This window comes from Vanessa cardui, chromosome 1, assembly GCF_905220365.1.
Source record: "Vanessa cardui chromosome 1, ilVanCard2.1, whole genome shotgun sequence".
NCBI lineage: Eukaryota > Metazoa > Arthropoda > Insecta > Lepidoptera > Nymphalidae > Vanessa > Vanessa cardui.
The window spans coordinates 6,897,851-6,910,481 of record NC_061123.1 but is presented as its reverse complement, the minus strand read 5'-3'; the positions used below and the strand labels follow the sequence as shown (position 1 = coordinate 6,910,481).

General features: G+C 32.8%; 1 protein-coding gene across 1 annotated transcript; it reads right to left on the bottom strand.

Moving 5' to 3' along the window:
- Positions 1 to 9,869: 9,869 nt before the first annotated feature.
- On the bottom strand, positions 9,870 to 11,866 carry LOC124534298 (succinate dehydrogenase [ubiquinone] cytochrome b small subunit, mitochondrial-like). Its single transcript, XM_047110063.1, has 4 exons — positions 11,763 to 11,866; positions 10,951 to 11,075; positions 10,289 to 10,473; positions 9,870 to 10,146 (listed from the first exon to the last, which is right to left on the bottom strand). Exons 1-4 carry the CDS (start codon positions 11,791 to 11,793, stop codon positions 9,936 to 9,938), a joined length of 552 nt encoding a protein of 183 aa, XP_046966019.1. The 5' UTR covers positions 11,794 to 11,866; the 3' UTR covers positions 9,870 to 9,935.
- Positions 11,867 to 12,631: the final 765 nt, after the last annotated feature.

The following is a 12,631-nucleotide window of genomic DNA, read 5'->3' as shown; positions in this document are numbered from 1 at the left end:
AGATAAATCAAATGGAGTTTCTGTTACATCGTTTTTTAATAACAGTTGAACATCAAATAAAATATTTTTTGAATTGATAAATAAATAATAAAATAATACCTTTGTATTGAACCCGTTATAATACTTTCTTTTATGTATGCTTATCACCTTTTCTTTGTACTAGGACTTCTTGACTTAGCTGATATAAGTGTAAATGCTATTTTTAGTTTCTTTGTAAGACAAGATTAGAGGGTTAAGTACCTTGTTGCGGTCTATGCAAGGGCTTACTTCTTTATTCTCACGTCCGAAAGAGACAATGCACTATACGTAGTTTACTCATACGATAGGTCTTTTCGTTCATAGCTATTTTTTATGGTATAGGTTGGCGGACGAGCATATGGGCCACCTGATGGTAAGCTTTCACCATCACCCATAGACAATGACGCTGTAAGAAATATTAACTATTCCTGACATCGTCAATATGCCACCAACCTTGGGAACTAAGATGTTATGTCCCTTGTGCCTGTAGTTACATTGGCTCACTCACCCTTCAAACCGGAACACAACAATACTGAGTACTGTTATTTGGCGGTAGAATAACTAATGAGTGGGTGGTACCTACCCAGACGGGCTTGCACAAAGCTCTACCAGCATGTAAATATTTTTTTTATAATATTTTAAACTTATAAATAGTAGTAAAAGTATACTATTTAGAAGTAGGCTTGCTCCATACTATCACATTACCCACTATGTATTAAAAATATAAATTAAACATAGTTACCAATTTTTTATGTATTACGTGTCGTTACCCTACGCCTATTATTACTGTACAATATAGTAGTACAGTATAGTACATTAAGAATAGACATATAATAACAATTTTTGTTTTTATTTAGCTGCATACCTCGAGCGTACACATAACAAATTACCGAAGTTTCAGCGCTATCGGATGATTATTTTAGACTTAAAGGTATTCCACCACGCTGCTCTAATACTGATATACGTAGCAGATTCTCATCTTTTTTTATTTATTTTCCTTCATCTTCGAGCATGACATGAATTAGAAACACAATATATTACAATAAGCTAAGAACACATTTTCTAACATGGCCATCACGCCTTTCATAATAAGCTTAGAGGCAAGTAGATATAACCATTGCCTGTGGACCCTACAATAAAAATATATATATTATATTTGTGTGTATCCCGCATGACGCGGATTACGTACAACAAATATATTTGTGTGTTTATAAGAATGTCCCGTTGATCGGGTCAATTGGATGGAATTGAAGATTGGAAAGATACATTTCAATGCTAAACAGCATTTTAGTATAGAGGCATATCATAATACGGAAACCCTTTTTGGCAACTTCGAGTAGTGGAGTGTCACAACAAATTGTTATTATATTTGACACACCTGTCCATAGCTTACGAGACACGCTGTGTGTGGATCGTATACTCCATCAAAATATTGATGTAAAATAAAATAAAAATATATTTTACTTAATATTCGTTAATTGGTTTTCTTTAATGAAACAATATTTCAATAACCTATTTCGATATTTCACATCTGGATAGCGTCCCGTGTAGGCTACGTTTTATCTCAATTTCCAATCGTATAGCTATATTTTTTATTTAATATATAAAAATGAATGTTATCTAATTTGTATAAAATGAACTAACAACTAGGTAACTAAATTTGATATCAAAGCCATAAGGAAAATTTCATTTAGTTCAATTTCTGATTTGTTACTTTGAACGGTTCAAAATAAGTTCTAGAATATATTTACTCGTATATATTTGAAAAAAAAAACGTTAAATATAGAAAGGATAGCCTGCTTGAGTTCAGCAAAGAGATCGTGTCGTGCGATACGATGTTTCGCTCGTAACTTTTTTTTAACCTACATTTAAATAATAAATAACTTTACAAAACAAAATGAAAACGACTATGTTTTATGTTTATATTTAACCGCGACCGAACCGGAAATATGTATCTACCCTCCCAAATAAAAAAGACATTTGCAATTCGTTTGTTATATAATCGGCTTAATAAATGATCGAGTTCTGAGGCAACAAATTAAAAAAAAAATAACATATTGTAAATCATTCAAAAAAAGAAGTTATTTTAAGTTGCTTAAAAACGGGTACAAATTAGTTAAACCTCAACAAAGTCAATGCGATTACAAGATATATATTACGTTCAAGGAACTATATTACCACTGATTCACCAACCGGTGTTAAAGCACCGTAGTGGAATTTCACCAAACCTTCTCAAAAAGGATTAAGACCAAAAGCGGGACACCTACGCCTCTTAGTTTTACTTATTTCCCTTTGGCTATTTTCGTTAAATTGAAGTGTAGGAAGGTATTGATGTTCAATACGTGTTTTTAATGACTTGACATTGCTTATGTCGACAGCTATCAGCGATAACATTACAAGGTACAAAATGTAATCATTGATTTCGTTCGTAAAGGAGACAATTTTGCGGAATGGTCGCGTTGTTTGACTTTAATTAATTCGGGGCTTGTCAACGGTGAATGTAATTTCTGAAACGCGTCTGCCTGAAGCATGTTTCTCGTTACCGTAATCGTGTGTCGTTCATTTAGTGTTGATGACATTTTGCGGTTTGAGCCCACGTGTATATGTGATCAGTCATCAAGATGGTATTAATTATTATTTGACGTACACATAGTTTACTAAATTATGAATTGCTTGTTTAACATACTTATACATAAATTAAAATATTCAAGAGGCTGTTTAAAGCTGCTGTCGGTAAATAAATTAAGCACTCTTAATATTTAACTCACTCATAATTATAAAGTCTGTTGGTTATAAATGTATACTAATGTTATGTTCGCAAAAATAGGCACATTCTGTATTCCTTCACTTGGATGATCCGATGGAACGCACCAATCCTTCACAACCGGACAAACCTGACCCGAAATTTAAACCCTCGATCGCGCGATGTGCAGCCTTATTAACTAGCCACTAGAAAATAGTTAGCAAGTTAATAATAGGTTGGGGAAAAAGTTTCTTCGTATTTTATATGAAAATTCAAAAAGTTTTTTTTATAGTTTATTTACATTTGACCAAAGTATGTAGGTGCCATTTTGTTCCATAACTTTTTGCCATCTTGTTGGTAGTGACATGATCCCATTGCTGTAAAAATTTTGGGGCTTCTGATCGAAAAACTGCGACAAGTGGTTTTGGCAGTCCTCTCGTGATGTTAACCAGACACTGCCTAAGGAATTCTGCAGAGACCGAAACAGATGAAAATCTGAAGGTGCAAGGTCAGGACTATACGGCGGATGCATTAATACCTCCCAGCCAAACTCTCGTAATTTTTGTTGAGTTAAGGCTAAAGATGTGTGAGGTCTAGCGATGTCATGGTGAAAAACCACACCCCTTCTGTTGATCAATTCTGGCCGCTTTCTCTCAATTTCTTGCTTCAATCTCATCAATTGTTCGCAATACAGTTCTGAATCGATGGTCCTGCCGGGCGGTAACAGCTCATAATGAATGATGCCCTTCCAATCCCACCATACACACAGCATTACCTTGTTGCGAGTTAATCCGGGTTTTTCCACAATCTGTGAAGCTTGACCGGCCTTTGACCACGATCTTTTTCGCACGTTCTTGTCGTATGTGATCCACTTTTCATCACCAGTTATCAGCTTCTTCAAAAATGGTTCGGTTTCATTACGTCGTAATAAAGAATCACAAATGAGTACACGGTTCATTAGGTTTCTTTCAGTGAGTTCATGAGGCACCCATATATCGAGCTTTTTTGTGTACCCAGCTTTATTCAAATGAGTCAAAACCGTTTTGTGGTCAATTGCCAGTTCGTCAGCTACATCGTTACTACTAATATGCCGATCTTGCTCCACTTTTTCAAAAATGGCATCAATTTGGTCCGTAACAGGGCGACCAGAGCGAGATGCATCTTTGATATCAACATTTCCGGCTTGAAAAAGCTTAAACCAAACTTGCGCTACTCTCACAGATACTGAATTAGGTCCACAAACATCACAAATTTTTTTTCGCGGCTTGAGTTGCATTTTTACCTTTTTTATAGTAAAATTTTAAAATGTATCGAATTTCTTCTTTAGATTCACTCATTTTAACAACAACAAAAACAAATGAAAATCACACAAATTCCTAATTTGAATTTGGAAGTGCCTTCTTTAAAATTAAAACTTTTTAATGATACCAAAATCAGCCAGATACAAATGGTATAGCCAAAGAGATTTTATTACAAGTTCATACATACTATATGCGAAAAGACTTTTTCCCCAACCTAATATAATTCAATTTTAGTTTACCGGTGTTGTCGCTTAATAAAAACCACATCAACAACAATTCCACCACGCTGTTCCAATGCGGATTGGTGGAATACACAGACAGTGACAGAATTTGATATGAGACTGTGAAATCAGATACTTGCAGGTTTCCTCACAGTATTTTCCTTCACCACCGAGCATGAGACGAATTATAAACGTAATGTAAGCATATGAACAATCAATGGTCTTTGCCTGGGTTTGAACCCATAATCTTCGGTTAAAATGCACGCGTTCTAGCCACTGGGCCATTTCAGCTTAATAAAAACTCTCAATGAACTTGGTTTGGCTGGTTCAATTAAAATTGAATGCGTATCGTTAACGATAATGGAAAAAATTAAAAATTTCTAGTATGTATATTTAATGAAACGTATTGAATTTGAGAAATCGTAATACAACTTAGTGTTCTTAACATATATCCAAGAAACAGATCACAATGCAGCTACACGTTCATTTTATTGATTTTTTCGTTGTCATTTTACATTCTCGTCGAAAACAAAACGCATCAATCATACACGTTCTCGTTAGCGCATGCGTAAAGACTTTAATAAATAACAGTGTTCTTCCATTCGACTTGATCATAAAACTCTTTATTCTTTGTTTTCATGTGTGTATGTGCAAACATTACAAATTATATTTTCGAACGCGTAGTTAATTGACGCAAATCACCTCGTTTGAATCCGCTGAATTAGAAAGTACTTTATTAGTACAATTTTTCATCAACTTAAATGTGCTATAAAATACTTTTTTATTGTTTTTTATTTGACTATGGGTGATAAAGTGGTCATCATGTGACCATTAGTACATCTCCAATCCGCCACCAACCTTGGGAGCTAACATGTTATATCCCTTGTACCTGTCATTACACTGGCTCACTCACCCTTCAACTCGCAAGTAACTTCTATTTAACTGGCCATTTAGCCAATGAAATATAATATAAATATCGGATATAATATACCCACTAAAATATTTTAAGTATTTAAGCCCCCATGGAGTAACTCGTGACAAATGATGTATTTCCATATAAACTTTCATCCTAAGTTTCACCCTTATTAAAAATGAATGTTTAAAGTAAACATCTCTTTAGGAGATGAATTTTGGAAAAACATATCTTAATTCTTACGTACATACGTTCCATAACCAATTCCTTTGCAAAATTTCACCCCCATACAGGTATACTGGGAGCTATATCAGTCAGTAATATTAAAAAGATAGATTCATGTCTTACATAATTTAATGTTACATCCCTTTAATATTATATTATAATACTATAATATGAGTATACTATAGTTAATATAAGTTATACTATAAGTAAACTATAATTTAAGTATACTAATTAGTATACTTAAGTTATAGTTATTATCTCCTCTTTCTATCTGCACTCACCTGTTCTCGTCTTAAGCTCCTATTACCAAAGGTTGTCTGTGAGAGATCGCTATAAGCGATAAGACCGACTTTGCGCACCATTTGTTGATTTCTTTTTTTTTTGTTACTTTATTACCCATTAACTGTCGTGTAATGTGTTGTGCAATAAAGTATTTTAAATAAATAAATAAAAGTATTACCTCTTCACACCTAAACATCTAAAGCGAGATGAAACTTGGTATGATAGTCCTCGGAGAAGAAACATTTTTTTTTATTCTCTGGCCTTAAAATGACACGTGAAGGTTTGTGTGCCATAAATTCTTATAAATGCGAAATTAAGCTAAAAATATTTATATATTTTTTTGAGTATTTAGGACTCGTATTTGAACTCATATACGTATATGTATGAGTTGTAAGAGAATAATCCATTTCACTGACATGTCTATGGAGAGTTCATTTACATTTGTACCGACTGTGTACCAAAAGTTTCTTAGCGAATATTCTAAGTTACTGCCTATCTTGAAGGCTGCTTGCTGAGTAATGTATGCAATTAGGATACGTATAATTTTCCTCCGTACGTTCCATTTTATTTTATATACAATAAAGATTTCAAATATATCTGTGAAAATGTACTGTTAGGTATATAATTTACTAGTAGTCGCCCGTGGCTTCTCTCGCTATTTAGAGTTTTGGTTCTCGCTATTTAAAGTATGTCCTTTCTTTGAGTATCTCATATATATTGTGTACTTTTATTGTAGTTCAATCAGTCGAAAATCGAAATCTCTCTAATCTCTTAGAGGTTGAATTTATCATAATCCTTTCTTAGTGGATGCCTCCGTCATAACATTTAACTGCATGCCAAATTTCAGCCCAGTCCGTCCAGCGGATTGGACTGTGCGTTGATAGATCACTATCTCAGTCAGTCACCCTTGAGTTATAATACACATATATTTAGATATTGAGAATATTTAAACATTTTATAATTTTTTTTGACGCCGTACCTACTCTTGATTTTTTTTATCGTACTTTTCATAAAGGCTTCGAAATTTTAATAGAGCTGGCAAGTCATACTAATATTAGGCTAAGTTCTGTTCGTTTGTTTGTTTGCTCTGGCTTCAAGCCAAATTTACATAGATTGGTAACGAAATTTCACATTGGGATAAGATCACTATGACGTAACTTTGTATGTGGTTAGGTTACGTTAGGATGTACTACACACTCACCAGATATTCTACCATCATTCAATTGTGCTTAGGGTTGTTTTGTTAAGCTTTAAAATATGAGTGAGCCAGTGTAACAACGGATACCGTAACATCTTAGTTCCCAAGATTTGACTAGTAATGGTTAAATAAAACTAATTATAACGGATGAATCGCGTATATATATATACGCGATATATATATATATATATATATATATATATATATATATATATATATATATATATATATATATATAGACTAAGATGACATTTGTCTATTTGAAGAACAAAGGAATCAAATAGACAAATGTCATCTACCCGTGACCACGAACACTGCAAAGTGCTCGAAACGTCGGGATGTTTAAAAATAATTAATATACGCGATTCATCCGTTATAATTAGTTTTATTTAAATGTGTAATAATCGCGAAAATTTAAGACAACATTAGTAATGGTTAATATTTCTAACAGCACCACTGACGAAGTGGTGGTGACCACATACATAATGGAGGCTTATGTGCCCGTCAGTCTACCTATATCATAAAAAAGAATGATTAAATAGAAAAGACAGTAATGAGTTTTATTTAAAGAATGAAAATAAGAAGTATTTCAGCTCGATATATATGCATATCTGTTATGCTCTCTATATTCCTATTTCTTGGTAAACCAGCACAAATACCAATAAAATTTACAGACTATGTACAATAACGATAGGAAATAAAAAGTACATACCAACAAATACATTCAAGTTTTTGAATACTTATAATTATTGTTTCGCGATTATATATAACATAGGTCATATTTTACAAATTCCAAACGACCTCGGCTGGTCGTTTCTATAGAAGAATCGGGTGACTTACGTATTTTTTTTAGAAAATGTTTAAGTTATATTGACGTCAACAAAAAGGTCTGAAGTGACCCAGCATTAAAGTCAGCTTATGACAGAGCGTGATAGATTGCCAACGGCCTGCGGCGCCCGCTTATTTTTTATTAAATGCCAGGCATCCGGCTTCAATTGTGGTAACACATTTTCATACAATCTTTTCCGCTTGATGTTTATTTTACCAGCCCTTGTCCAGCTGTAGTATCTCATCTATACAAAAGCAGACTAATACCCTGTTACTATAGATAGTAGCATTTTCTACGAGATGTTACTCAAACAGCAATAAAAACGTCTCGAAGTCGTGTGCGAGTAAGAATTTAAAAACTCGTTACTCGTAACTCAAATACGATTAGTTACTAATCGTATAACAATTCTTTTTATATTGGAACCGGAAATCGAAAAGGGACCTATTATCGAAAAATAAGATTGATTATCGTAATTTCAAGACGAATTTATTAATTACGATGATTATTTTCAGTTAGTTATTCATCCGCTTCAACGATATAGTAAAGTTTAAACTTTCTGTAATGTATACCAGTAATAAATTGACTCTGTTCGTAGTTTCTCTTAAGCAAAGTAGCCGACTTAAATCAACATTTGTAAATATCTCTCAGTACTTAATGTAACTTAAGTTAAATTAATTCCTTCATCCTCTCTGTACTCGTCATTTGTTATATTATTTAGAATCTCTTGTTTTAAGGTTAACGATATAAAGGTACGTCATATGACCGTAATTTAATGATAACTAGCGACCCGGCTTCGCACGGGTGCAATACTGATACTTAGTATACTACAGATATTTTCTGGTTTCTTTACTATATTAAAATCCGTTGCGTCATTTGAAGCGTACGTAGGGACAGACAGTGGTAAGCGACTTTGTTTTATACAATGTAATGATAATGTTTAAACTGGGATAAAAACATTTGAACTAACTTATTAAAACTTTTTGTTGTACGTTTTAGTTAAACAATTTAGTAACTGTATAGAAATACACATTTTAATAACGTTGTTTTAAACAATTGAAATCGTCTTTACAATGCCTTTTTGGTTTTAGATCAAATCGCATAAATTGTTCGCTTAAATTCGTTTCATAATAAAAAAAAAATATAAAAACATAATTGGGGACGAACAAAAAACCAATTTATAGATTTCTGTGACACGAATTCATTTTCTTTTAAATTTCCGTTTCGCTCCTGACGATATTGGAGTTATATTTTTTCAATTCATTTCGAATTATTAAAATTTCCGCACACAGCGAACGTTAACCGTTCGCGATAAACTTTTTTGATATTACTCAGCACCCGGTGCACGTAAATCTGCCCTTACAGTGGTCTCGGTAACTTTTTCAATTTAACAGGTAAGGATAAATCGTTCATTCTTTTTATTTGAACATAGAACTGATATAAACTCTCTCGAAGTTTAGGCGAAGCGGTCTATTGTTTGTTCGTATTAACTTTGAAAATCTTTCGCTACGGAAGGTACGGCACGAAGATATATGAATTGCTCCCTTAGTGGCTTATGACACCTCTAAAACTTCGATGGATACTTGAAATTAGATGCATTAATCATTTCAGATTTATTATCCTTTACGAGTTTACCTACTTTTCTATACATATAATAAAATCGGAGTGTCTGTTTGTAATATTAAAATAATCACTTTTTACTAAATGCATATACACACAGTACATTTATACAAAAATAACATTTTTTACAATATCTGTCTGTCTGTTTGTTCTGACTGTTTGACCGATTTTGACGGGACTTTCAATACCAGATAGCTTATGTTTAAGGAGTGACCTAGACTCCCTTTACTTCAGAATTATTAATAAAATAATACACACTGTCCCTCGCCCTCTTGCATGCCACCACTCCGTATTATTAAATAATTAATGAGTTATAGTAAAATCTGCGAACCGAACAAGTTCAAACGCGAACGAGGTCGCGGGCACAGCTTATGTTAAATAAATTCCCCATTTCCAAATAAAGTTAATACTCCGATACTTTCTGAAAAGTTTCTTCGAACGATGTTGCGTTTGCTTATAAATAATCGACTATTAATAATAAATGTTTTACTCTCTTGAATAAAATAAACAATAAATTATTTGTTTTACAAAAAACATATCAATTTAACATAAATAAAAAACTTCTATACAAATTAATCTTGGTTTTATCTAACGACGCTTGAACGAATCTCTCGGCTTTCTCATATTTCTCCAAATCCTCCAAAACGCTCTGCATAAGCCGATATCATTAAAAATGAGATAAAATAGACCTCCTAGCATTAACACAGTCATTGCATACACGAATCCGATTGCAATTTTCGGGATTAAGGGTCCAAATAACAGTACTCGTACATATTCCACCATTACTGCTTCCATTCCCCTGCAATAGACATAAAGACTGCGTAACTCGTCTTCAATAGTAAGAAAAGTAATTTAAATAAAAATATAATAGCAACAATTATTACTAAAAGTCACTCTAATGTATATAAACTTATTAAACGTTTATAAATATATATTTTTACCAAAAAGTATGGGCGGTTATAAGAATAGCTAGTAGTGAGTCAAAGAGTCTGTTCGGAATTAGCAGTCCAAATGGTATGAGCACGACTAATATAGCTGATGTTGCCTTCTCTATCACCCAAAGCCGGGCGTGATCGTGAGGCTTTTCTTCCTGAAGTTTCATCTTTGTTGTATTGAATGATCGAATCTAAAAATATGATAGTTTTCTAAGATTATAATTTAATTCATACATATAAATTTATTAGTTAGAGCATGGAAAAAAAACATTGAAATGTAATTATTATATTCATATTAGGTTAAGATATACAATAAAATGGCAATTCAGAAATTTTTTTTAGCAATATTATACAGTCTTTAATTTTTTTTTTAAATTCTTAAGATGCTATATACTTGATCTCGTACGGCCTTTAGTTCGATCTTTAGTTCAATTTTTCATATTATTGGACAACATAATATGTATTGATTCAATACATATACAACAAGTTAGAGTAACCGAACATCCATGCCTAATACAGGTGAAGAAGCCAGAATATTAGGAAACCGGGGGGAATATTCTTATCGTGTACCATACAAATATGCTGAAAACTTACGAGAAACAGACTATAGTTAAACAGCAGTTATTATAATTATGTAATACCTACATATTAAAGACAAAAATACTCACAGAATTTGAAGATACTAAAGTTGACGGTGTAGTTGCATTTTTAATAACTGGAATGCAAAAAAAGAAGCCAGTTCTCTTCGATCCTAATCCTATTATTTGCTTTCGTACAACTGCACTTAACAATGCTGAAAAGATTTGTCAAGCTAAAATGTATGTAACAATTAAGGAGCTCAAGTTAATAATAATAAGCATAACTTTATCAAAAGCGCTTCGAGTGGGCGTGTTGATCTTAATACCTACGCTATATAATCGTAAAACAGTGTACATAATGTTTGCTCGTAAACTTTAAAAGCGTCACTTCTAAATAATAAATTATTCATTCTATTTGTATTACTTGAAAACATTTATTGTAGGCTAATACGTAGGTGTTACTTTTACTTATTTTTATAACATTTTTCAATTATTACTTTTTGTAACACACTTTAAAATCTCTTTTATAATTATTATACATTAAATTTCAATGAAATGTATAAGCATTTTTAATATACAAAGATTAAACGAAACAAAAGTAAATTTTGTTTAATTTAATTATGTTTTGTTGCATCTATTTATACCTGTGCAAACAAAATTCTCTGATGCAGAAAACGCTGAGGTCAAAATTGGTAAAGTCCGCAAGAATTTAAGGCATAGTGAAAATAGACAAGATTCCAGTACCAACCTAGGTCGCATTGTGGGGACCGTAGCGACCTAATTAATTGCAAGTCTTAGTCTCAGTCACATTTCTTGTGAAACAGAGACCAACCGTGAACCGACGGACCTCAGAAACCGCTTTATATACCTCATAAAGAGGAGAATGAAAAAAAAAATATTACCTGATCTCTTCACGCACGTCGAAAAAAGCATGATGATATTTTAAAATGCAACGTTGATACTGTTTCGTTGAACACAAGCTTATTCCGTCCTGTCAAAAATGTCAGGATTAAAAAAGTAACTGACGATGTCGAAGGTTTAATATTAATATCCTTTAAAAAAATATTAATGCATTTTATACTTTTAACACGTTTCATTGGAATATTCGACTGAAAGCAATTTACTTTAATGTATTTTATTGTAATAGAAAAAACGTAATTTCATGTCAAATATAATATGTAGTTTACCACAAATAAGTTTAATGAAAGGTATGCTTGAATCTTAACTACACATTTCGGGTTCAAATCCGGTTAAATACTGGGTATTTATACGCTTAAATAATATATCTTGTGCTCGTCAGTAAAAGAAAACCTCACGCACATGTCTAACGCTCTTCTTTATGTCCGGCGACTAGCATCATCAAATTATTCAACAAAGAGCATTCACTTGATTAGAAACGTAAAAAAATATGAAATGTGAGATCGGTTTAATACTATGATTATGACGTAATGGTATTATAAAATTAAAAACAAATGCGCGTGCGTCTCGCCTAACGGAAGTAATAACTTAAACTGTTCGAAATATGGCTATCACTGTGATTAAGAGTGAGGGAAGACGAGCCTGCCTACCGCTGCTGTATGCGTGAGAGGCAGGAAAGCCAGACAGACTGGCGCCGTAACGCGTTACGTAACGAAGCGGTTTACCCTCCAATAGGAAGTCATAATTTCATTATCTTTTAGACTATTATTTTACAATGATTTACGTATTGCGTATTCCATATTGCGTATGGAATACAATACTGACAATATCTGTGTTTGCCTCCTCCTTGTCG